General features: G+C 45.9%; 2 protein-coding genes across 3 annotated transcripts in view; both read right to left on the bottom strand.

Moving 5' to 3' along the window:
• Nucleotides 1–345: 345 nt before the first annotated feature.
• LOC109416133 (uncharacterized) overlaps nucleotides 346–27,367 on the bottom strand; it is a 397,844-nt gene continuing 370,822 nt past the window's right edge. For both annotated transcript variants that reach the window (XM_062844498.1, XM_062844497.1), the window contains 6 exons: nucleotides 13,515–13,669; nucleotides 13,304–13,401; nucleotides 12,814–12,959; nucleotides 8,255–8,364; nucleotides 7,653–8,185; nucleotides 346–6,951 (listed from right to left, as the gene is read on the bottom strand). In XM_062844498.1, coding sequence (XP_062700482.1) covers nucleotides 6,438–6,951; nucleotides 7,653–8,185; nucleotides 8,255–8,364; nucleotides 12,814–12,959; nucleotides 13,304–13,401; nucleotides 13,515–13,669 — 1,556 coding nt within the window. In that variant the 3' untranslated portion in view covers nucleotides 346–6,437. The remainder of the gene's footprint in view (nucleotides 6,952–7,652; nucleotides 8,186–8,254; nucleotides 8,365–12,813; nucleotides 12,960–13,303; nucleotides 13,402–13,514; nucleotides 13,670–27,367) is intronic.
• LOC134288384 (uncharacterized) lies at nucleotides 4,468–5,856 on the bottom strand. Its single transcript, XM_062853086.1, has 5 exons — nucleotides 5,615–5,856; nucleotides 5,391–5,543; nucleotides 5,164–5,305; nucleotides 4,790–5,055; nucleotides 4,468–4,636 (listed from the first exon to the last, which is right to left on the bottom strand). Exons 1-5 carry the CDS (start codon nucleotides 5,854–5,856, stop codon nucleotides 4,468–4,470), a joined length of 972 nt encoding a protein of 323 aa, XP_062709070.1.

The raw sequence follows: 27,367 nt of genomic DNA, 5'->3' as shown, positions 1-27,367 counted from the left end.
GTGAAGGTTTACGTGAGAAAAAACGAGAGGGAAATATTTTTTGCTTTTCCTTTCACGCACATTCTGACAGTTCCTTACGAGGTTTTTCATTAGCGCGACAAAGAGTTGGAATTTCTTTTATATACCTTCGTAGTCGCGAATTAGACCTATAGACATGCCTGTACATCTGGCAATCCTGATCATCAGAAGTGAAGCGTCGCGTCAAAAATTGCGTTCAAGATTGCATGCAATAATTTGCATCAAGTCGTGTTTCAAAACGACTGTTGCTGACGTTGTCTGCGACACTGATCGAAATCGTCTCGTAGATATCAATAGTTCGGATTCATTGATGGCACCCGCAATGGATTTCTGTGCAATTATTTTATTTATAAATATTTACCAGTAAAAATGTACATGATTTCTGTTCTTTTACTCTTCACACTCAATCCGGTTTGACTGCGGCTTTCAATTTGATATCCAAATCGGGTTTTTCAATCAGTTGTTGCCGTTGTTTGAATTTTCTATACTGTTTCTTGTTTTATGTTTTGCTTTAAAATTTATACAAATTGTAAATTTGCATGATCAACACATCAACTCTGTTATTGGGCGCACTAAAAAAAAAACAAGACCCGACCTTTCATGTCGGCCGATTCGACTGTTTCAACATTTTGCTTTCTATTTCTCTCGTTTTGTGCTCTTGTACACCTTAAACATTTAAGTATGAATTTTCCCAATGTAGCTGTGGAGTCTAATGTACATTTGTGATTTGTGGCATTTCCGTGACTATTTCTAGGGTTCTGTCTTGCTTTAAACAGTCGACCAAGCTTGCCCTTATTATTGTTTGCAATTGGCATTCTATAGAACTGTTTGTGTTACGTGTATCCTGTTTTAATCGTTCATGTTTGGGCTTTGGTCCCCCGTTATATAAACTCTCGTGTCTTATTTCTCGCGCATTTTTCCTCACGCCGCTTTGTTTGATTTGAAATCCATCAATACTTAAAACTAAATTTGTCCAAATTTGGTTTTCCATTTGTCTAGAATTAGGTTGCTTTAACGATCAACAATAACCATTTTCGAGTTTTTCTTTTCTTTTCTTTTCGTTAAACTATCTACTCCGTCGCGTCATTTGGCATTTTGGCGCATTCTTTCACACGGTTGGAGAAGAAAACAAATTGGCACCTTTGACGTTGTTAACCTAGTGGATTGACTTAAATGACTTGAAAACAGCGCTCAAATTTGAGATTCAAGATAAGCGAAAATTTTACATAACTGCCGAAAAAGTCAAATGGGGAAGGGGCGCGTAAAAATGCAAACTCTGCTTTCTCTCTCTCTCTTTCTCTCATATACCAGTTATGGTAACGTATTACAATTCGGCTTACTTGGATGGAAGGGGAATTATGCTAATTTGACCTAAGAGTGTTGGAAGCATTCTTGGTTTACACCGTTTTTTTCCACTAAATTATAATCTAAAGCGTCTTGTTGAGACATAGGTGGATAATACGTGTGAATTATGTACAAATCGGTTGTAGCTTGATGATTTTCCGTGTTTTCCTTAAATCTGTCCGAGGAAAATGAAAATTATTCTATTTAAATATCATACAAAGAAACTTAACTTATCGACGATTGATTCTGCTGTGGGTGTTTCTTGGCAAGTCATATAACTTATTAGTGCTGAGTTAGCACATTGTGTATTTCTTCCTAACAGCTTTTTTGCTCTCCCAAAATGGATAATAACGTTAAACCCCCTCCATTTCGCAACAACTTATCGTTTAAGCGTCCCGACCATCGAACCAGCCGAACTCAAAGTAACACATTGTATGGGTGTAAAACAGCTCTTATCTTAGCCTTGATCTAGTTCCGGTCCTACCTACTCCTTCCGAAATTTCGTCCGATTTTCACTATAAACGTTTCGTCTTTTGATCCCCTCCCTTCGACACCCTTTCCACAAGTGAAAAGCCCCAGCGTACCAAAAATAGCCACAACCTATATACAACAAGATTTTCCTAGGAAGATAAAAGAAACGATGAACCAATTTTCCTCTCAATTTCCGGAACACACGTCCGAGCGGGCGCGCGCGTTTTCCTTCGTCGTTGCCTGCTATTTATCCTAAAACAACACAAAGTTTAACCTTGGAAACCCCGAAACACATAGTTTCCACTTTTCGCAGTGTGTCGTCGATATCGGTCACGGTCAGTAGCAGTGGTGAGATTGGATACTGGGGCAGAATCGAAAAAAAAGTGGAATGAACGACTGATTTTTTTTTTAGATTTGGAAACATCTGATCCTTTTGACATAAAACAGTCTTGGTAGTTTACGGCCAAGAAATTTGCCTCTGCTGATGCTTTTAGTGATTTTTTCTAAAGACTAGTAGGTATTACTAGAGATTTCTCTTGTAAAATCCCATGAGGAATACTTGGAGGAATCATAAAAGATGTTCTTTGACTATATACCAAGAGGAATGCCTAGAGAAGTCCCTGGAATAATCTTTAGAAGTATTCTGGAGAAATCCATGAAAGAGTCCCTGAAGGAATTGCAGGCAATCAATTATTGGAGGTAGGTCGGAACGAGTTCTCGGAGGAACCCCATGAGGAGTTTCTCGAGAAATCCCAGGCCAAAATCTCTAAAGGAATTCCTGGAGGAATCGCCGGAAAAACTTCTGGAAGAACCTCAATAAGATTGTTTTCAATAACCTCTCCAAGAATTCCTGAAAAAAAAATATAAATCTCGAGAGAAATCCCTAGAAGAATTGCGGGAGGGATTGCTGGAGGAATCTCTGCAAAATGTCTGGTAAAACTTCAGGGATGCCTGGAAAACCCCAAGAGAAGCATATTGAAGAAATATCGGGAGGAATCCATAAAGGTATACTTAGAGAATTCACTGGAAGATTCGATAGAGGTATTCCTTGAAAACCCCATGGAGAAGGTCTTGAAGGAATACCAGGAGGAAGTATTTTGGATAACACAAAAACAGCTCAGAATGGTATATCTAGAAAAACCACGAATTCAAAAATTGACCCCGGAATCACCGGAACCAATTCCCGTGAAATCCGCCTTTAGGTTACAAAATGGTCAAAAGTATTTCGGATAACACAAAAACAGTTCAGAATGATGTATCTTGAAATATCACGAAGTTTGAGGTGTCGCATGATGGTATTGAATCTTATTCAAAAATTGACCCCGGAACCGGTTCCCCGGAACATCCGTAAAACTGGTTCCAAGGCACTTAGTGACCGGTATGGACTTCCAGACATATGTTTCAATCATTCTAGTTCATTTAGGTCTAAAAACTAAACTGTTCTCATATCGAAAATTCACTTTATCCAATATGGCCAATTCCAATGACCCATTTTGATTCCGGAATAACTCCGGAACCAGGTGGCCATTCCGAAAATCCCTGGAAAATCCCTAAACTAGAAGGATATCCTTCTATCCTTCTTGTGTCAAAATTTGGTTGAAAAATATTGAAAATCAAAAAAGTTATAGCGAAAAAAGTGTTTTTTTCGCACTCTCGTTAGGGGGGGTTGGTAACGGAAGGGTTGAATCAAAATATATTTATTCTTAAAATTAACTCAATTACAACGTTTGAATGCTTTGACATCCATGCGCACAACAGAAACACCTGTTTGATGAAAAAATTGGGATTTGAACTGCGAAAAGACAGTCCGTGCTCCGGTTGGAATTGAACCGAAGCCTCTGAATTCGCTAGATGGGTGCTTCTTTCTTCCAAGCATAAGGTGAAACATCATGAAATCCCATTGCATTTTTGCATACAAACTTTAGAGGCACAACTCTGACGAACGAATCAACGAAATAATCTGAACTTGTTTATCCTGGCTTTGCTCATTTGCAAAAAGAGGCAGTTTTTCCAAATCGAGAGCATTTATTTAGGCAAGAATTTTCAAGATTGGTGTTCCTGAAAACATGAGTAGGGGTCCAAGTCGGCCATTGCGGCAGCCATATTTGTATTCTCTGAAGTTTCTCCTTAACCATCTTCGTCCCCTGAAGCCACATAGTTTGTTCTCTTTCACAGTTCAAATCTCCTTTGGATGGTATTAGATTAACATCTACATGTCTATGTTGTGTGCATGTATGTCAAAGCGTAAGAGCAAATAGTTTTCGAAAAGCTTGGATCTATTTGGTTTTTGAAAATTTTGAAGCTTGATGGAAAGACGCGCCCGTCTAGCGAACTGAGAGTCGTGGATTCGATTCCCACCGGAGCACGTGGATTTCTTTTCGCAGATCAAATCTCAATTTTGAGTCCGTTGAGTCCGGTTGAGTAGTCGGTACAGATTCGCACTTTTCCTCCGGGTTTCTTCACTGCGACAATTGGAGCAGCCCATGTCGAATATTCCACTGGCGTGATGATGTCCAGGGACTGGAGGTGATCCAGTTCAGCTTCAATATTCTCCATGGATGTGAACGGAACTGGTCTCTTCGGCTTGAAAACGGGGTTGACTCCTGGCTTGAGATAATGTCGCACCTTCATCTTCTAGCAGTGTCCGAGGTCGGGCTTGAACACATCAGGAAACGACGCTGCTTTGTACCGTTGAATCTGATCGGTTGGAGCAGGAACGTGGACCTGGTTGCAAATCGTTGATAACGGGGTGTCCCATAGACCGAATAGCTCGATCCAGTCCAGACCGAACAGGTTGATTGAGCTGTTGGTTACGTAGAACGTTTCTGTTTTAGTGACACATCCGAGCGTAACTGTCGATCGGAGTTCACCAAGTAGACGGAGCGGATCACCTGATGCCGTTTTCGCCGTCCGTGTGGTGGGAGTCAGCGATGGTGCACCCAGCTTCTTCCTTCACTGCTTCTTCGAGATGACCGTCATGTCTGACGCAGTGTCCAACTGCAGGGTGGCTTTCGATCCGTCGATGTCCACTGTCAGGAACTTTCGGTTAGAGGAGCCATCTTTCTGGTTGATGCTGAAAACACCGTTCACGTTCGTCTTCTTCTTACCTGCAGCCTTGGATGAGTAGCAGCTATAGTACCCCTCTTTGTGGCCGGTTTGCTTGCAGTCCCGACAAACGTGCTTCATGTAGCTGCAGTCGCGGACGTAGTTCACTCCGCCACACTGTCAGCAGGGCGTCTTGGGGTAATCAGCTTTCGTCTTCTTCCTGTCCTTGGATCCAGATCTGGGCGGTGCGGATTTGCGCTGCTTGATTGCACAATTTGAACTCACCGATTTCTTCTGCTCCACCAAGGCAGTGTCGTGTTTGCGGTTTTGGAGGCGTTGGCACTCAGTGATGAGCGATTTCAGAGTGCATTCGCCTTCCGCATTTCCCTCGAGCTTGGTAAGCAGTCTCCGTCCGGATGACGGCGTCCTTGGAAGATCGTAACCCACAGATGAAAATCAGGCTCATGAATTGATTCGCCTTGATATTGTTGAAGTCGAAATCTTCGCAGCACCTATTGACCGTTCCAGCGTACGTCAGGAAATCGTCGGCGTCGTTCTTGGTCAACTGGAAACACAGGTAGCGCTTGCTGAACAACGAGATCCGCCTACCGAAAAGTTCCTTCAGTTTCTTCACCGTATCCTCGAATGTGTAGTCACGAAGGTGGCTTGACAGCACAAAATTGACGTACTTGTCGTGGACAACTTCGCGCCGTCCTTCAGGAAGAGGTCTTCGTACTTCCTGTGCCAACGGCCAAAAACGAAACCATTCTCCGGGTCGTACACGAACTCCCGGATGTAGGAAGCCAGGGATTCGATGATGAATTCCGGACTGTCCGTGGGCCGATGGGAAACGTTTTCTTGAATACCGAAACGTTCCATTATCTGCATCATCTGAGTGTTTTGTTCCGCCATCTGCCGATTCTGGTACAGGATTTGGTGGTAGAGGCGTAGAGGTCTTGAATGTAGGCTTCTCCACATTTTGCCATCCTGATTCTTGATTCAGAAGCTCTTCCTCCAACGTTGGATTCGTTGCTTCTCGTCGCCAAATGTTGTATTTCTTCATTCAAGGAAACTAGAAAGAACTAGAGAAAAATCTGACAATGCTAGGTTTTTATAATCCGAGTTTGTTTATCGGTTGTCAAGGGTTACTATGGGTTGCTAACTAACATCTATAGATTTCAAATTCAAGTATTGATTGCTTTGATACTCTCCAACAGCATTCCAGAATAAATTGCCGAAGGAGCTTAGAATTTATCGGAGGAATATTCAACAAAAATTACAGAAGCATACCTAAAGGAATTGCTCCTGAATTGTTAAAGAATTTAGCAAAAGTATTCAATGTTATAGGAATTTCTTTCAAAAATGCGGAAGAGGATATTTAGGATTTTTCGTGATATCGTAAGCATGAGGGTCATTCCAAGTTTTTCTCGATCCTACCCCAATGTGCCCATGTACTGGTGTGACCATCTTCTAGACTCGACCGACCGATTTGCATCCGTTCCGAAACAATTTTACCTACTTTCAACAAACAAAACCCCCACTCCCCCAACGCCTTAAAATCAATGGGACGACGTCATTATGATAACATCCGGTGCCGACTTCCGGATATTCATGCCCACCGTCGGGTCCAAATCCCGTTCTAGTACCACCTTCTGCTGCTGTTGCTGCTGCTGCTGCTGGAGATGATGGTGGTGATGATGATGACTATGCTGGTGACCACCGTGGAGATCCGTTTCCTCATCTCCACCGACCCCAATCGAAATACCGCCTCCGGTCGTCCCACTGAGGTCCTGCAGTTCAAATTTGTTACCTTTGCTACGGTCTAGTGTTCCGCCTCCGCCTCCACCGCCACCCATGTGATGGTGATGATGATGATGGTGGTGGTGTTTCACCTTCGGCGGGGGAGGCGTCACCGAAGGCAGCTGAGTAGGCGGCGATTGGCTTCCGCCGCCGCCGCCGCCGCCGCCACCACTCGGCTGCTGGGCTTCGTACCCGAAGGTGGAAAATCGTATGCTGTTCGGGTTCGGCGACTGGGTCACCTTGTTCTTGAACACCGGCTGGAAGAGGGATTCCCTGCGAATTGGAGTGGAAGAAGATGATTAGGAATTGTTTAAAACTGTGTACAGTGACAATGGTTACTATCCCCTCTGCTTCTCCGCAGTTGTCACAGTAAACAATTGGATTTCAAGATAAGGACATATGAGATTTCAGGGGTTTTCAGAAAGTATCCGGGAGTTTCAGAGCAATTTCCTAGACCTCAAGGAGGCATCAAGGCATTTCAAATGGATTCAGAAGGTCTACAGAACCTTAATAGGGGTTCTTGGAGATTTCATGGGACTTCAGGGATTTCAAGAGATTTTTAAAGCGTACCGGGAGTTTCAGAACATTTCAATACCTTCCTGGGAGTTTCAGGAGGCTTTCAGGAGAGTTTCAGAGTAATTTCAGATGGTTTCAAAAGGTTTAGGAGTCTTCATGAAGATTCCGGGGAGCCTTCGAAATTCTCACGGGAGCTTTAAAGAGGTTTCAAGGCAGGTTTCAAGTCGAATTAAGAGAAGTTTCAGGGGATTGTAACGAATAAGATTCAGAGGAGTTCTTAGGCATTTCGAGGGCTCTAGAGACATTCAGCAGACTGTCATGGAGGTTTCAAAGGAGATTGAAGTCGTTTCAATGTGTTTCAGGGGGTTCAGGGGCTTTAGAAAGCCTCAATGGGGGAGGGGGTTGTCCAGGACATTTGTGGATATTCAGGGAATATCAGACAGATTTCCGGAACTCACCTCGTCTGACAGGCCATGTCGCACATGCCGGCATCCTTCATGCCCATGGTCGCCGCCCGCAGCGGATCCTCATGGTAACTGCTCCGCAGAATGTCCTGAATCTCCTGCTGACTCCGACTCGGATCGTTCTTCATATCTATCCTACTGCTACTGCTAAACATGTGACTCCCACCGCCTCCTCCACCACTTCCTCCGCCTCCACTTCCACCACTACCACCACCCACCATCGAAGGTGAGATCACCTCCCGGTAGTAGCTATTGGCCGCATTCTCCAGCACGTTCAGCGGCTCCTTGTCGAACGCAGGCGGTGGAAACTTGGTGATGTCCAGATCGACCGGCTTCTTCGTCGAGTGGCGACCCAGTTCGTTCAGTTTACTTTCGCGCGACTGCCGGATGTGCTCCCGGATGATCTTGTGGTCCCGCATGATCTTCCGCACAATCTTGATCACGAACGCGATCACCATGCTGCCGAAGATGATCCCGAACACCACCATGATGATAGTCACGTGCTCCGACTGGGCTTGGGTCTTCGTCTGAAACGTGAGTATAAGAAACGTTATCTACTGTTGACGGAGATTCCTAAGAAGTGATGATTAACTTACATGGCATTCGTCTTCGTCCCATCGGAACCGACAGTTGATCCGTCCGTTGCATCGCAGGTCGGACGAAATGCAAGTCGCGTCTTCACAATCGTATTCGTTATCGTCACATGCTGAAAATAAGGAATAAATACTATTTACAAGCGAACAAAGAACGGTAGGGCAAGAGAATAACTATTTTTCCTTTCAGAACAAGTGAAGTGAATTTCTTATGAATCCTGGAGGAGAAATCCTGACGATTACCGAAATATGATTCCTTTGAAATCACGCCCAAGGCGAGACTCCGAAGCTTTCAGGGTACTTCAGAGAGATTCTGAAGGTTTCTAGGTATTTCAGAACTTGAAGGTATTTCAGGGAGACTGTTTCAGTACAAGCTCATGGGGACTTCACGGGGGATTCAATATACTTTCGAGAATTGATCGGGGTTCAGGAGGGTTTCTGTTCGGTTTCAGGGAATTCATGGGATGATAAGAAAAATATTTAGAAGCCTCATGAGCATTGGGGAGAGTTTTGACGAATCCTCTGGCAGAATTCCTACGAATCCCCTGATGGGATACCAGGTGGGATTCATCAAGAATCCCAGGCAAGATTCATCAAGAATCCCAGGCGGGATTCTGACGAATCCCCTGGCGGGATTCTGATGAATCCGCAGGCGGGATTCTGACGAATCCGCAGGCGGGATTCTGACGAATCCGCAGGCGGGATTCTGACGAATCCGCAGGCGGGATTCTGACGAATCCGCAGGCGGGATTCTGACGAATCCGCAGGCGGGATTCTGACGAATCCGCAGGCGGGATTCTGACGAATCCGCAGGCGGGATTCTGACGAATCCGCAGGCGGGATTCTGACGAATCCGCAGGCGGGATTCTGACGAATCCGCAGGCGGGATTCTGACGAATCCGCAGGCGGGATTCTGACGAATCCGCAGGCGGGATTCTGACGAATCCGCAGGCGGGATTCTGACGAATCCGCAGGCGGGATTCTGACGAATCCGCAGGCGGGATTCTGACGAATCCGCAGGCGGGATTCTGACGAATCCGCAGGCGGGATTCTGACGAATCCGCAGGCGGGATTCTGACGAATCCGCAGGCGGGATTCTGACGAATCCGCAGGCGGGATTCTGACGAATCCGCAGGCGGGATTCTGACGAATCCGCAGGCGGGATTCTGACGAATCCGCAGGCGGGATTCTGACGAATCCGCAGGCGGGATTCTGACGAATCCGCAGGCGGGATTCTGACGAATCCGCAGGCGGGATTCTGACGAATCCGCAGGCGGGATTCTGACGAATCCGCGTCGGGATTCAAGAAGAATCCGCGTCGGGATTCAAGAAGAATCCGCGTCGGGATTCAAGAAGAATCCGCGTCGGGATTCTAGAAGAATCCGCGTCGGGATTCAAGAAGAATCCGCGTCGGGATTCAAGAAGAATCCGCGTCGGGATTCAAGAAGAATCCCCGGTGGGATTCTTGAAGAATCCCAGGCGGGATTCTTGAAAAATCCCAGGCAGGATTCAAGAAGAATCCCCGACGGGATTCTTGAAGAATCCCCGACGGGATTCTTGAAGAATCCCCGACGGGATTCTTGAAGAATCCCAGGCGGGATTCTAGAAGAATCCCAGGTGGGATTCTAGAAGAATCCCAGATGGGATTCTCGTAGAATTCTAGGCAGGATTCTAGAAGAATCCTAGGAGGCATTCTAGAAGAATCCCAGGCGGGATTCTACAAGAATCCCAGGCGGGATTCTACAAGAATCCCAGGCGGGATTCTACAAGAATCCCAGGCGCGATTCTACAAGAATCCCAGGCGAGATTCTACAAGAATCCCAGGCGGGATTCTACAAGAATCCCAGGCGGGGTTCTACAAGAATCCCAGGCGAGATTCTACAAGAATCCCAGGCGGGATTCTACAAGAATCCCAGGCGGGATTCTACAAGAATCCCCTGGCGGGATTCTACAAGAATCCCCTGGCGGGATTCTACAAGAATCCCCTGGCGGGATTCTACAAGAATCCCCTAGCGGGATTCTACAAGAATCCCCTGGCGGGATTCTACAAGAATCCCCTGGCGGGATTCTACAAGAATCCCCTGGCGGGATTCTACAAGAATCCCCTGGCGGGATTCTACAAGAATCCCCTGGCGGGATTCTACAAGAATCCCCTGGCGGGATTCTACAAGAATCCCCTGGCGGGATTCTACAAGAATCCCCTGGCGGGATTCTACAAGAATCCCCTGGCGGGATTCTACAAGAATCCCCTGGCGGGATTCTACAAGAATCCCCTGGCGGGATTCTACAATAATCCCCTGGCGGGATTCTACAATAATCCCCTGGCGGGATTCTACAAGAATCCCCTGGCGGGATTCTACAAGAATCCCCTGGCGGGATTCTACAAGAATCCCCTGGCGGGATTCTACAAGAATCCCCTGGCGGGATTCTACAAGAATCCCCTGGCGGGATTCTACAAGAATCCCCTGGCGGGATTCTACAAGAATCCCCTGGCGGGATTCTACAAGAATCCCCTGGCGGGATTCTACAAGAATCCCCTGGCGGGATTCTACAAGAATCCCCTGGCGGGATTCTACAAGAATCCCCTGGCGGGATTCTACAAGAATCCCCTGGCGGGATTCTACAAGAATCCCCTGGCGGGATTCTACAAGAATCCCCTGGCGGGATTCTACAAGAATCCCCTGGCGGGATTCTACAAGAATCCCCTGGCGGGATTCTACAAGAATCCCCTGGCGAGATTCTACAAGAATCCCCTGGCGGGATTCTACAAGAATCCCCTGGCGGGATTCTACAAGAATCCCCTGGCGGGATTCTACAAGAATCCCCTGGCGGGATTCTACAAGAATCCCCTGGCGGGATTCTACAAGAATCCCCTGGCGGGATTCTACAAGAATCCCCTGGCGGGATTCTACAAGAATCCCAGGCGGGATTCTACAAGAATCCCAGGCGGGATTCTACTAGAATCCCCTGGCGGGATTCTACTAGAATCCCAGGCGGGATTCTACAAGAATCCCCTGGCGGGATTCTACAAGAATCTCCTGGCGGGATTCTACAAGAATCTCCTGGCGGGATTCTACAAGAATCCCCTGGCGGGATTCTACAAGAATCCCCTGGCGGGATTCTACAAGAATCCCCTGGCGGGATTCTACAAGAATCCCCTGGCGGGATTCTACAAGAATCCCCTGGCGGGATTCTACAAGAATCCCCTGGCGGGATTCTACAAGAATCCCCTGGCGGGATTCTACAAGAATCCCCTGGCGGGATTCTACAAGAATCCCCTGGCGGGATTCTACAAGAATCCCCTGGCGGGATTCTACAAGAATCCCCTGGCGGGATTCTACAAGAATCCCCTGGCGGGATTCTACAAGAATCCCCTGGCGGGATTCTACAAGAATCCCCTGGCGGGATTCTACAAGAATCCCCTGGCGGGATTCTACAAGAATCCCCTGGCGGGATTCTACAAGAATCCCCTGGCGGGATTCTACAAGAATCCCCTGGCGGGATTCTACAAGAATCCCCTGGCGGGATTCTACAAGAATCCCCTGGCGGGATTCTACAAGAATCCCCTGGCGGGATTCTACAAGAATCCCCTGGCGGGATTCTACAAGAATCCCCTGGCGGGATTCTACAAGAATCCCCTGGCGGGATTCTACAAGAATCCCCTGGCGGGATTCTACAAGAATCCCCTGGCGGGATTCTACAAGAATCCCCTGGCGGGATTCTACAAAAATCCCCTGGCGGGATTCTACAAGAATCCCCTGGCGGGATTCTACAAGAATCCCCTAGCGGGATTCTACAAGAATCCCCTGGCGGGATTCTACAAGAATCCCCTGGCGGGATTCTACAAGAATCTCCTGGCGGGATCCTACAAGAATCCCCTGGCGGGATTCTACAAGAATCCCCTGGCGGGATTCTACAAGAATCCCCTGGCGGGATTCTACAAGAATCCCCTGGCGGGATTCTACAAGAATCCCCTGGCGGGATTCTACAAGAATCCCCTGGCGGGATTCTACAAGAATCCCCTGGCGGGATTCTACAAGAATCCCCTGGCGGGATTCTACAAGAACCCCCTGGCGGGATTCTACAAGAATCCCCTGGCGGGATTCTACAAAAATCCCAGGCGGGATTCTCCGATAATCTCAGGCGGGAGTCTCTAAGTATCTCAGGCGGGATTCCTCAAGAATCCCAGGTGGGATTCTACAAGATTTTTAGGCTGGATTCTACATGAATCAAATATCCTATCGCGCTGAAAAGTTGATCTATTGGTCACCTGCTGGTGGTGAGCAATCGATCAAATTTTCAAGGCGATCCTTTATTTAATAAGATTTGTGCTTTTGGAAATTCGAAGTGTGGCTTCGTTCTATATTCACCTTAAAGAAAGCCTTCGGCATTCTTAAAGAATCCCTTTTGTGATTCCTAACGAATTTGCATTGAGATTCTAATGAGTCCCAGTAGCACTCTTTACTGCAGCGTGAAGTGACTACTGTATTACTACAATTTTGACAAGCTTCAATTGTGGCATCTACCTACTTTAGTGCTAGCAACACTGACTTTATACTTACTCTCTCCAGCAGCCTTCTCCCTAAATGCAGTGAACAGTATCGAGAAGGTGGAATTGATGGCGGACGCCTCGGCAAAGAACCGGATGTGCAGCACGTTCGATTTGGACACCACCGAGTCGGCAATCGATCCGCAAAAGTTCTTCAGTCTGCGAAACAAAATACATAGTAAAACAATATGAATCAAGAGTGACTGACAGGTGACAAACAACCACGCGTCTCCATAAGCGTTCGCCGATCCAAGCAATCTAAGCAGTCGAACGACCGGCTCAAAGCTAAAACACATTTTACGGCATTTTCATTGAATCTCAGTAGGCCGGCTGCTTATCAACCGCCAACGGCTCGGCTCTGCTGTCTGATCGGATGGTCGTAAAAATTCTTGACCAAAGCACCTACTGGGACTCGGCGGCAACCGAACAGGTGCCAATGAAACCCAATCAAGCGAACGCGCGCGTCCGAAAAAAAAATCCCACTTCGCCCCAACTCAACTCACCTTGACGGTAGATCCGTTCGCTCGGTAAACACGTCCACGAAATTGCTCTCGCAGTCGTTGGGCTTTTCAAGCTTGAACATCAGAAACGAGAGCTGAATCTGTAAGATAAGCAACGGAGGACGGGAAAAGAGAAGGAGAGGACATATTAGTTGGTAAAGTCCACAAACAACGTCAACGATGGGACACGGATCGTAAAGTTCGTGAAACTGACCTTCCAGCCGTCCTGCACGGTGACGACCCACATGCAGTCGAGCGAGAGTCCATGCTCGATGACCGTCTGCTGCTTTTCGCGCGGGACGTCCGTCCGGTTGAGGAAGCCCTCCATGCCGGACACCTCGATGCGGCAGCCCTCGTCATCGTAGACGGCTGTGCGGGGGAGAAAGAGGGAGAGAAGAGTAAACAATGATGAGTTTTTTTTTTTCTCACTGGGTGACACGTGGATTGAGGGGAAATGGAATGGGATACTTTGATGACAGCGTTTTTGACCTAACAATGCAACCGAAAAGGATGATGGTAGGAGTTCGCTTTTTTGCGGACACACCCAATGAACCCCCAATTGCACAGTGGCCTGGACGTTGAAAAATGTTATTTTTATTTTCATGCTTCAGTCTTCTAGACGTTTCGTAAACCTCGGAGTGTGGGTTCAATTCCCGCTCCGGTTGGGGAAAACTTTTCGTCAAACGGAAAATTCTCCACTGGGACATTGGGTGTTATGTATGTTGTCCGTTGTCTAATGTTAGTATTTGTTGAGTCTTTACAACCTCTGGTTGAATACGGTGTAGTGCCTTTTTTTCACTTCTTGGTAAAAGCCCAGTTTCGTGTTCAAAAAGAATCGCTCGAGCATGCAGATGTAGAACTTTCACGGGTCTGACGTCTCTCCATTTCGCTGCATTTTTCAGTTCGATCTTTCGTGTTTCTTCAGAACGGTACGGCTATTTTCATTTCATCGCACTCCATTTCTTCCTGTTGCGTTTTTCTCTCCCGGTAGAGGCGGGTCTGCTGCTTCCGCTTCTGCCTATATCGCTCCACATTCTGTCGGATTCCATGCTGCAGCATTACCGCCCACGTTCCTTTCTTCCCCTCCAAAGTCGCTCTGCACTCCTCGACTTTTCGCTCCGTCGGCCATGTTTCATGTGTTTGCCAAAGCAAACCCAGCATATGACCAGTGTAGTATGTGTACAAAAATGTCACCTCACTTTTGGATAGTAAATATCATCCGATTTCAACGCTTCAGTCGACGTGGAATATTGTCCCATTGTTTCTTATTGAAAATGGTTGGAATCGGTCCAACCGTTCTGGAGTTATGGCCATTTAGGTGTTCCGGACCGGTACCCAAAGAAGGGGCCACATATGAAATTGCAACAAACCCATGCATGCGACCCATCAAACCTCGGCATTTTCGATTATCTGATGAACGGTAAGCAGGAAAATAGTCGCAGACTATATCTGAACCACCACCCCCGGCGAAGACTGGCGCTCGAGCCTAGCTATTTAGCACTGTAGTTGGAGGAAATGCCAATGCAGAACCCGTAGCTTCCGGGAAGGTAAGCCCAGCTCCCTGGGTTAGTGGGTTGGTGTCAGGCCCTGCGAGCCAGCCGTAAAAAAGACTAGCACCGGAAAATCAACAAGAGAAGAATGCGAACCGATACCAATGGCGACGACCACAGCGACGAAAAGGGACTTGCGATTGGAAGCTCGGTACGTGGAACTGCAGATCTCTCAACTTCATCGGGAGCACCCGCATACTCGCCGATATACTGAAGGACCGCGGGTTCGGAATCGTAGCGCTGCAGGAGGTGTGTTGGACAGGATCTATGGTGCGAACGTTTAGAGGTAATCATACCATCTACCAGAGTTGCGGCAACACACGTGAGCTGGGAACAGCTTTTATAGTGATAGGCGACATGCAGAGGCGCGTGATCGGTTGGTGGCCGATCGTCGAAAGAATGTGCAGGTTGAGGATCAAGGGCCGATTCTTCAACATTAGCATAATAAACGTGCACAGCCCTCACTCCGGAAGCACTGATGATGACAAAGACGCATTTTACGCGCAGCTCGAACGCGAGTACGACCGCTGCCCAAACCACGACGTCAAGATCATCATAGGGGATCTAAACGCTCAGGTAGGCCAGGAGGAGGAATTCAGACCGATGATTGGAAAGTTCAGCGCCCACCAGCTGACGAACGAAAATGGCCTACGCCTCATCGATTTCGCCGTCTCCAAGAACATGGCCATTCGTAGCACCTTCTTCCAGCACAGCCTCCCGTATCGTTACACCTGGAGATCACCACAACAAACGGAATCGCAAATCGACCACGTTCTGATTGATGGACGGCACTTCTCCGACATTATCGACGTCAGGACCTATCGTGGCGCTAATATCGACTCCGATCACTACCTGGTGATGGTTAAACTGCGCCCAAAACTCTCCGTTATTAACAACGTACATTATGTACATTGTACATTGTGCTCGATGTGGCCCCTCTAGAGGACTGCTGGAGTACAATCAAAGCAGCCATCAACAACGCAGCTGTGAGCACTATCGGGTACGTAGAACGGAGTCGACGAAACGATTGGTTCGACGAGGAGTGCAGAGCGGTTCTGGAGGAGAAGGATGCAGCGCGGGCGGTAATGCTGCAGCATGGAACCCGACAGAATGTGGAGCGATACAGACAGAAGCGGAAGCAGCAGACCCGTCTCTTCCGGGAGAAAAAGCGCCGCCTGGAAGAAGCGGAGTGCGAGGAAATGGAACTGCTGTGCCGTTCACAGGAAACACGGAAGTTCTACCAGAAGCTCAACGCATCCCGCAACGGCTTCGTGCCGCGAGCCGAAATATGCAGGGATAAAGACGGAGGCCTCTTGACGGACGGACGTGAGGTGATCGAAAGGTGGAAGCAGCACTTCGACGAGCACCTGAATGGCGAAGAGAATGTAGGCACGGAGGACCAAGGCAGCGGAGGAAATGACTATGTTGGTGCAGCAGAGGACGGGAACGAACCAACTCCCACGCTGAGGGAAGTTAAGGATGCCATCCACCAGCTCAAAAACAACAAAGCGGCTGGTAAGGACGGTATCGCAGCAGAACTCATCAAGATGGGCCCGGAAAAGTTGGCCACCTGTCTGCACCAGTTAGTAGTCAAGATCTGGGAAACCGAACAGCTACCGGAGGAGTGGAAGGAAGGGATAATCTGTCCCATCCACAAGAAAGGCGACAAGTTAATGTGTGAGAACTTTCGAGCGATCACCGTTTTGAATGCCGCCTACAAAGTGCTATCCCAGATCATCTTCCGTCGTCTTTCACCTAAAGTAAATGAGTTCGTGGGAAGTTACCAAGCCGGTTTCATCGACGGTCGGTCGACAACGGACCAGATCTTCACCGTACGGCAAATCCTCCAGAAATGCCGTGAATACCAGGTCCCAACGCATCACCTATTCATCGACTTCAAAGCGGCATACGACAGTATCGACCGCACAGAGCTATGGAAAATTATGGACGAGAACAGCTTTCCCGGGAAGCTGACTAGACTGATAAGAGCAACGATGGACGGTGTGCAGAACAGCGTAAGGATTTCGGGTGAACTATCCAGTTCATTTGAATCTCGACGGGGACTACGACAAGGTGATGGACTTTCCTGCCTACTATTCAACATCGCCCTGGAAGGTGTTATGCGACGAGCCGGGCTCAACAGCCGGGGTACGATCTTCACGAAATCCAGCCAATTTGTATGTTTTGCGGATGACATGGATATTATTGCTAGGACATTTGGAACGGTGGCAGAACAGTACACCCGCCTGAAACGTGAAGCAGCAAAGGTCGGACTGGTGGTGAATGCGGCTAAGACAAAGTACATGCTGGTAGGTGGGACTGAGTGAGACAGGACAAGCCTTGGCAGCAATGTTACGATAGACGGGGATACTTTCGAGGTGGTAGAAGAATTCGTCTACCTCGGTTCCTTGCTAACGGCTGACAATAACGTGAGCCGTGAAATACGAAAGCGCATCATCAGTGGAAGTCGTGCCTATTATGGGCTCCAGAAGAAACTGCGGTCAAAAAAGATTCACCCCCGCACCAAATGTACCATGTACAAGACGTTAATAAGAACGGTGGTTCTCTACGGGCACGAGACGTGGACGATGCTCGAGGAGGACATGCAAGCACTCGGAGTTTTCGAGCGACGGGTGCTAAGGACGATCTTCGGCGGCGTGCAGGAGAACGGTGTGTGACGGAGAAGGATGAACCACGAGCTCGCTGCACTTTATGGCGAACCCAGCATCCAGAAGGTAGCCAAAGCCGGAAGGATACGGTGGGCAGGGCATGTTGCAAGAATGCCGGACAACAACCCTGCAAAGTTGGTGTTTGCTAACCATCCGGTTGGTACAAGAAGGCGTGGAGCGCAGAGAGCACGATGGGCGGACCAGGTGGAGCGTGATCTGGCGAGTGTTGGGCGTGACCGACGTTGGAGAGCTGCAGCTGCAAATCGAGTATTATGGCGGCAAATTGTTGATTCAGTATTATCATGAATTTGATGTTAACTAAATAAATTAATCTGAACCGGTATTATTCCGGAACCGGTTCCGGGTGTCCCGCCGGAAGTGACCAAATATAAAATTAAACCAAACCCATGCATGCGACACATCAAATCGCCACTTTTTGTGTAACCTGGTGAACGGTAGATAGGAAAATAGTCTCAGACCATATCTAATCTACTAGCATACCGGAACCGGTTGCGGGTGTCCCGCTGGAAGTGGCCAAATAGAAATGTGAAAGAAACCCATGCATGCGACACATCAAATAGCCGCTTTTTCTATAACCTGATGAACGATGAATAGGAAAATAGTCGCAGACTATATCTGAACCGGTAGTGTTGCGTAACCGGTTCCGGGTGTCCCGCCGAAGTGGCCAAACATAAAAGAGAAACAAACCCATGCATGCGACACATCAAATCGTCGCTTTTTCTATAACCTTAGGAACGGTAGGCAGGAAAATAGTCTCAGATATGATAAACCGGTAGCATCCCGGAACCGCTTCCTGGTGTCCCGTCGGAAGTGGCCTAATTCATACATGCGACACATCAAATCGTGGCCTTTTCGATAACTTGTACGATCAGCAAGAAAATAAGCTAAGCTTACATTTGAAACTTGTTCTGGAATCGGTTCGAGGTGTCTCGCTGGTTGCCGAATGTAATGAAAACCAAACATATATTCGCGACACATCAAATGGCTTTTGAGGTATGCTGATGAACGGATACCAAGGAAAAATATCTCAGCTCATGCTTGGGAAAACTAGTAGTGTCCCGGAATCGGTTCCCGGTGTCCCTCCGGATGTGGTCAAATGTAAAAATGAACCATGTAAATTTTCTGGAACCGGTTAAGGGTATCCCACTGGAAGTGGACATGTATAAAAGTGAATCAAACCCGGTACATCAAATCGCTTTTTTGTCAGTAACCTGATGCATGGATAATATGAAAATAGGCACTGTCCACAGAAGTTACTACCGGTAGTGTTTTTAGTTCCGGGTAACATGATTAACAGTTTTCATAAACTCAGACCACATTTAAATATACCAGTAGTGTTTCGGAATCATTTCCGGGGATCTCGTAAGCAATACAAAATAGACTCAGACTACATAAGAGGCTACCGGTGGTGTTGCAGAAGCAGCGTTGGGTGCTTCAGTGGAATTACGAAAGTGAACTAAATCAATGCAAGCGATGGATATGTGTGAGAGAACCAAAAACCTAAAAAAAAACTAAATCGATCTCATCAAATCACACCATTTTAGACTCCTGCGACGTAAATTTACAGTAGGATGGGTCAACGTTGTATGGAAAAATTAGAATTGAAGCGTTTCAGCCCCGAACATTCTTTTAAATTTTTATTTGCGACTAAAATTACTGCGCCAAATTTTGATGCGACTGGAGGGCGAGCTCTGTAATGTGGTTGATATTTGAATGTGATATAGCAATTCAAATTACTAGATTACAAATATTACATGAATCTTGTAACCAATGATAATAAAATATAGCATAAAGTGTGCAGAGAAAACTTTGTCAAAGTGATCTGTGAAAAAAGTTTATTCCTGGCTAGTAATTGTATTCTTGGTATGAATCAGCCTCCAGTGAAGATGGAACTGAACTGAAAGGACTGATACTTTCAGCTCTGCCCATACGTTGGACATAACGTCGGAATAAGTGCCCCAATTCGATGATGACCTTGATAAAATTCTTGATTTTCTAAACAAAGTATTCTCTTGATTCTGAAATTCGTCCCAGATCGTTGTTATGAGCATTTCCTCCTTCTCGTCCGTTACCAAAGCACAGAGATTTGGGACTGATCACTGACTCTAAAGTAAGATTAATTGCGTTGACGGAAAGATCATGAGTACATAATCGACGAGAAAGGCACTATCACATTTAGGTGGATAAATCTGGGTTTTTCTCATATTACATCTGTCAAGTCAAGTGACCTGAGGATTGTCTAACATGTTGGAGGTTAAGTTGGCGCAGTATCATAACGTCCGAGGCCATAATGTCCCAGGACTTTATGGCACATTTTTTCGGGGCATAACGCCTAAACATGCAACTATGTCACGAGGTCCTAGGAAAGAAGGCACATATGATTTTATGACGCATCCAAGCTTTTGGACGTTATTTCGCAAAAAAACGCGCCATAAGGACCAGGACATTATGGCCCCGGACGTTATGATCCGGCCCCGGTTAAGTTTTGTGGTGTTATAAATAATTGAGGTTTTCTCTTCTCTGTTGCTTCTACGCCGTCTCCTACATAGCTTCCACAACCAATCGGATGGCCTCTAGGTATTATAGACCTGCTTTTTGGGAATCCAAACTGCATCTCTGACAGACCGTTCTCACACTCCGTTTGCTACTTTATGAACCTGATTAAGACCACTCTTTTCAACTATTTGTCAACAGTATCCAATGGCATATCGTTCTATATGCTGATGGAAGGATGCTCCTGAACATGTTTTTTTTATAGAATAAGAAAATGTGCTGATCAGATACCCAAGAGGAGGTTCCTCGGGTTATGTGGGAATCGACACACTAAATACTGTTATGATATAAAGCATTTTAGTGGATTGCTGCTTTTAGAGCCACCACTTTTGGTATTCCGTCCGGACCTGGGGCTTCCTCGGTGAGCAACGCTTTCGCTATCGCGATCAGCATTTCATCCGCTACCCCGATTATTCTATCATGGCGATCCTGATCAACTTACTGTGTAGGTGGCCAGATCGTCGGCTCTTATATCGAAAAGAGTGCTGCGATGATAACTTTCATCGTCTACCGCAGGACGGCCGGACCAGCCTTGTTAGAGATCACATTCTTTTGAATTTTTTCGTCGATATTCGGCCTCCTTTGTCTCCGACATTCGCCACACAAGCAATCAAACTACTGTACGAAACAAAAATGTCAAACGAATGCACTTCACCACGATAGCGTCTTCGGGAGACGGTTCGGCTTTTGTTATTCCTGTCTTCTTCCATAATGAGAGTTGTGTTGGCCAAATGTGTGTCGTATTGAATGCAACATGCAAGAATAAACTAATACTAACATTCATAATCGGAATTGGCTGCAAATCTATGCGAAAAGCTTGAATTAGACAAATGTCATCGTGTCAGACGATAATGATTTGACGCTTTCTTATGTTTATTGAACTTCGTTCCAGCGCTCGTGTTGTGTGTAAGAGGTAACGGTAGCGCACGAATGTAACAAAGCAAGCTGACACCCGACTGCGGCAACGAAATGGAGGAAGTGAAAAGTGTCGAATGTTTACAAGATTGGGCCGGATTTTCAGTCTTCGACATGAATACTTTGAGATGTGTGCTAGTTTATAACTTGCTGGTGGAACCTCTTTCAGAGATTTTTCGGGATTCCTTCAAGAACTCCTTTTGAGATTCCTCCAGAATTTCCTCCATGTTTTGGGATTACGGTGGGACTTTCTTTTGAGAATAAATCAAACAATCTTCTGAGGTTAACGAAGAGTTCCTCCTGGGACTCCTCCAGGAGTTCTTCCTTAGATTCCTTCTACTGAAGATGCCTCATACTAAGATTCCTGTAGAAGTTTCTTCTTTTGTTCCTCCAAGATATCCTTCATGAGTTCCTCCAGGAGTTCTAACATGGGTTTCTTTTGAGTTTCTACCTAGAGTGTGTTCTGACATTCCTCTTAGAGGATTTCTTCAGAAGTTCTTTTTGAGATTCTTCCAGGAGTTCTTTCCAGAATTTTTCTGGATTCTTCGGAGTTTTTTAGCTTCTGCCTGGGTTTTTATAGGAATTTTATTCAAAACTCCTCCAGGAGTGCCTACTTGGATTCCTCCAGAAGTTTTTTTTTAGATTTTTCCAGGTCTTCGTTCCTAAATTCTACCTGGGCTACTTATGTGATTTCTTTAGAATTTTCTTCTAGAATTCTAGGAATTGCTAGGTTTCTCAAGGAATTCTTTCTGTGATTTTTTTTTCTAAGATTTACCAGAAGCCCCATACGGAATCCCTTCTGAACTGCCGTAATTCTGCAAAGTGACGTAAGCGACATTGCTAGTTTTGGCCCATTTTTTGGATATTATGCATAAAACTCTTGGTCATCCTCTTAGTTTCTTTCCATAGATGATAGATTACGGTTAGATCTAGCATTCTAATACAGCAGGCATACCACAGTGTCATTGGCGCCAACTTAGGGGGGGCAACCATGGTTTTGCCCCCCCAATAATTGACGATTTTTAATGATTTTTCGAATTTCCCATACAAAAAATCAGAAAAACCAGGCTTTGCCCCCCCAATAATTTGACCAAGTTGGCGCGTCTGCACAGTGTTATTTTTCCACCAGATATGATATATGATACACCAAAAAATATCGGAATTTTGAATGGCGCTTACGTCACTTTGCAGGGTTACGGCAGTGAAGGTTTCAGTGATTCCGCAAACATTAACTTTTGATGTTTATACAGGAGTTCTACTATGGATTCTCCCGGAATTCCTTCCTGGATTCCTTCAGCAGTTAGAGCTGTGATTCCAGCAGGAGATCCTTCTGGGATTTGTGAAAGAGTTTTTCTAGAACTTCTCCACAAATTCTTTCATGGATTCGTTCAAGATTTTTTTCCCGGAACTTCTTCTAGGAATTCTGTAATAACTCCTTTCGGGATTCATCGATGAGATTCCTTCACGGGTTACTACCATTATTCCTTCTGGAATTACTCCAAGATTTTATTCGAAAACAATAGGAGGTCCTTCTGGGACCCGCCAGGAATTTAAACCAGATTTCTTAAGGCAATCCTCCAAAAAGTCTTTCCGGGAGTCTAAGATTCCATTACGATTTTTTTTTCTGGGATTCCTTCAGAATTGCCTCAGGAAGTCTTTCTGGGACTCATGTCATATTGGATGGAAAATAGTAGAAAAACACGTATGTACAGGTCGTAACAAACGGGTACGATTCTTTATTCATCTCCATTCTCACTTCATTCATACCACCATTGTGTGACACTAATAGTCCATTCACACTGTCAGCTCCTTGCGTACTCGATGAATGCGTGATGTTCAATGTACAGTGCTGCCATCACTCCTTATCCTCGCACGGACATCGTAAACTAATCCCCTCACGTATGTTCTTCAGCTTCATCCTGTTCAGCGGTATTGTGAGTATGTCCGCCAATATGGTCGCCGATGAGCAATATGTAGCATTTATGTTGCATGCTTTTATCGCTTTAGTCCTGCGTTCTCGTCCAACATCTTGATGCCGAACCTTCACATTTCCGGTCCAGTCTGCGTCCGCGTACCTCTGAAGTTCTTCTTTGCCGAAACCTTATACCAGCTTAAGCTCACTTGTCGTCTTCAGATAGCGCAGAACCCTTTTCGCTTCCGTCCAATCCGCATTCTTTGGCTTGCTCACCTACCTCCCGAGAATCGATGTACTTATAGCGATGTCTGGCCGGGTATTCACTGATAGGTACAGCAAACCACCGACGAGGCTCTGGAACTTGTCATTGTTCGGTAGACTCTCCAACTACTCCTTTTGCTGGAGATATTCGACAAGATGCATCACTTCCACTGGTATCTTCATACAAACTTTTGTCTACTGGATCTTTGAAGCCATACACCAAATTCTCGCAAAACTCATCATCAAATCAAAACCACGAAATTCTTCGCTGTCTTCGTCCGGACCACCATCCGATTCATCGGATTCTTCATCGGACCCGTCCGGCTCCTCCTGCTCCACGTTACCAGTCGACCTTGCCGGCAGCTGAGCTGCTTCGAAGAAACCCTCAGCGACCGAATCTTCAACCTTCTCACCCGATGGCAAGAAACGAGCATCAAGGCTGAAAACGACTTCGTTTGTCTTCAAGTCGACGAAACTCCTCGCTTCATGTAGCTGGGAGTACCCAACGAAAGTCATTTTTCTCGCCTCCGACTGCAGTTTCGCCCACTTCTCTTTCGAGATGCACACATACGCCTCTGAACCGAACACCTGAAGCATACTCATGTCCGGTTTCGTCCCGTACCAAATCTTACAGGGCGTCTTCCGTACCGGCTTCGTTGGCAGCATATTCTGCAGACAGTTCACAGTAGCGAACCCCTCCAGTTGTTTATTACACCACCAGTTATTAATATGGATTTACTTTGAGAGTTCTGTATTGAGTTCTTCCATGAATTTCTTATTGAATTCCGTCTGGACATCCTTGAGGTATAGTCTCACAAGGGAGCTCTTATAGGAATTCAGAAAGAAATTTCTGGAGGAATCCAAAGGAGAATAAAACTCCAGGAGAAGTTTCAAAAAGAATTCCAAAAGGTATCCCAGAAATAACCCTGAAAGAAACTACTGGAGCAATCCCGGGAGAACCTTCTAGAGGAATCCCAGAGGAAATTCTGGGTGAAATTTCTGGAGGTATACTATAGGGAGCATAGAAATCTTAGGAGAAACTTCAGGAGGAATCTCAGAAAGAGCAATTCTCAGAAGAAGGAATTTTATAAGGAACTCATATGGAAGAATCGCAAAATGAGCTGAAAGAGCAAGATGTTGTTTGCACGCGCGGGGAAAATTATTTAATTTGGAGTGTTAGGGTATACCGTCAAGTCGCCAGTCACCGTGGGGGCTCCATTCAGCGTGGGCCTTCGAATATGTTTACATTATTTCCATATTACAATTGAATGTTCACAAGACGCGACGCGAGACAAGACATAACACTTATCGTTCTTACAATCGTCAAGGATTTAAAAAATTACCTTTTCTGTCGACCGGTTTCGGGCGCGATGTTGCCCATCTTCGGGACAATGTCCAACTGGTTACGCTGTCGTACGATGTTCGTACTCGTCCGCAGAAGAGAAATGTTTTATTTGATGGTGGTGTCAGCCAGATCGAAGAGGCACGATGTGATGGGGGGATCGTCTACGTTCATCAATGGTTCCTCAGTGTTGGTGATGAACATGATTCCAGGCGTTTTTTTTTAATCCTTGACGATTGTAAGAACGATAAGTGTTATGTCTTGTCTCGCGTCGCGTCTTGTGAATGTCAGTTTGTTCTTACGTTAGCGCAAAACATAAAAATGAGTGTACAATTGAATGGTATGACAATTTCACTTTAATTTCAACAAAACAATACATACCTACTAAAGAATTGTTACCATGTCAAATCGCGGGTTAGAAAAATTTCACAGTACCATTTTGCTGTTTACCAAGAAAATAATATTTCACTTAGTTTTGCCTTTCTCGTACACTAAGTGTACTGGAAAGGCTATATGTTCACTCCAAAGAGGACTTTTTGATAGTGTCTTCGGCAAATTTGTTCAACAGGTTAAGAACTAATCGGCATTGGCGACTTTGGTTCGCAATTCGGCCTCTAGGCGGCGCCAGTGTCAAAAATGTTCAAACCCTCATATCTCAGATACCTGATAAGATAGAATGATTATTCAGCAAGCTCAGAACTATCTGATAGTGAAGTCTTTGATTTGGGATTTATCCGCTAGGTGGCGCATTGTGTCTGGAAAATTCACTAACGTGTATCTCGATACCCTAATGAGGTACAAGCATGCCGTTTCCAGCATAGTTGTTCAGCAAGCTAAGAGCCATTTGGCAGGATAGTAAACGGTCGAGTACGGTGGTACAACACTACTTTAACACCGTCTTTGACCCCCTGCAGACATATTTTGTCGCCCTACAATATTGCTACTTTTGCCCCGTTTTCTCTTCCGGGAATTTCTACAGCAACTCTTCCGGGAATTTATCCAAGAATTCCACTGGGAATTCTTCAAGAACTTCCTCCAGGAATTTCTTCAGGAAATCTTCCGGGAATTCTCTAGCACATCTTCTAGGATTTCCTCCGGGGATTCCTCCAAAAATTTTCCCAGGATTTCATCTAGAACTCCCATCAGGAGCTCCTTCAGGAATTATTTCGGCAAATTTTGCAGGAATTCTTCTGGGAATTTTTTCCAGTAATTCCTCTGGAAGTTTTTCCAAGGTTTTCTCCGGAAATTTCACTGAGAATTTCCCCAGGAATTCGCCCATGTGTGCCTCCGGGAATTTCTCCATGAAATACTCCGGGAATTTCTTCAGGAGTTCCTCCGGGATGTACTATAGGAATACCTCCAAGAATTTCTCTAGGAATTTCTCCGGGAATTTTTCCAGGAGTGTCTCCAGGAATATAATCCGGGATTTTTTAAAGGAAAACTGTTGGTTTTTCTTTTCAAGAAATGCTCTAGGAATTTCTCCAGGAATCTCTTCAGGAATTCTTCGTTTTTTCACAAACCCTCGAGAATTTTTCTCGGAATTCTTCTAAGACTTCCTTTACGAATACCTTCGGGAGTTTCTTCAGGAATTCCTCCGAAAATATCTCCGTAAATTCCTCCAAGAAATCCTCCAGGAATTGTTTTGGGAATTCCTTCTGGAAATGTTCCAGAAAATCCTCCAGAAATTCTTTCAGGAATTCTTCTGGGGACTCTTCTGAAATTCCTCCGGGATTTTTTAAAGGAAATCTTCGAGATTTTCTCAGGGAATCCTCTGGGAATTTCACCAAGTATTCCTCTGATAATCCCTCTGGGATTTCCTCCAGGAATTGCTCAGGACATTTCCCTAGGAATTCCTCCAGTAACTTCTCCAGCAGTTTCTCTGGAAAATTCTTCAGGGGATCATCCTTCCTGGGGGATTCCCCGTTTGAAATTCCTGGAAGAATCTCTGGAGGAATCTCCTGAGGGAGTTCCTGGAGGAATCCCCGGGAGAATTCCTTGAGAAATACCCAAAAGAATTCCTGGAAATAATTCCATATAAAGTGCTGGAGAAATTACTGGAGAAATCACCGGAGAAATTGCTGATGGGAGTCTTACATAGAAGAATTCCTGGAGAAATTTCTGGAGGGAATCGTAAAGGAATTCCTAGTGAAATTCCAAGTGGAATTTCTGGAGAAACTCCAGGGAGAATTTCCAGTGACATTCCCGGAGGAATTCCCGGAGAAATTTCCGGCGGAATTCCTGGGAGAAAACAACGGAGGAAATCCTAGAGAAATTTCCAGAAGAATTCCTGGATAAATTCTCAGAGGAATTCCTGGAGAAATTCTTAGAGAATTTTCTGAAAAAAAGTCATGGAAGATTTCCTGAAGGAGGACTTCCTGAAGAAATTCTTAATGGTTTTTTTTTCTGAAAGATAAATCGGAAGTTTTCCTGAAAAAAATTCCGGAGGAATTTCTGGAAGAACTTCTGGAGGATTTCCCGGACAATTTCTTGAAGAAATTTCCGAAGCAATTCCTGGCGGATTTCCTGAAGACATTCCCGAAAGATTTCCCGGAGACATTCCCGGAGATATTCCTGGAGGAACTCCTAGAAAAATTCTCGGAGAAACCCAGCCTGGAGAAATTCTTGAAAGAATTCCTGAGGAAAATCCCGGAGCAATTCATGGAGTAATTCCCGGAGGAACTCATGGAAGTATTCCGGCGAAAATTCTCTGAGAAAATCCGTAGGAATTCCTGGAGAGATCCTGGAGAAATTACCGAAGGAATTCCTGATGTGGGTCCTCGAGGAAATCCTGGAAAAAAATCCGGAAGAATTCCCGCAGACATTTCCAGAGGAAATCCAGGA

Source organism: Aedes albopictus, chromosome 1 (assembly GCF_035046485.1).
Source record: "Aedes albopictus strain Foshan chromosome 1, AalbF5, whole genome shotgun sequence".
In the NCBI taxonomy this organism is placed as follows: Eukaryota; Metazoa; Arthropoda; class Insecta; order Diptera; family Culicidae; genus Aedes; species Aedes albopictus.
Note: the sequence above shows the minus strand (reverse complement) of the source record. Positions and strands in the feature narration are given on the sequence as shown.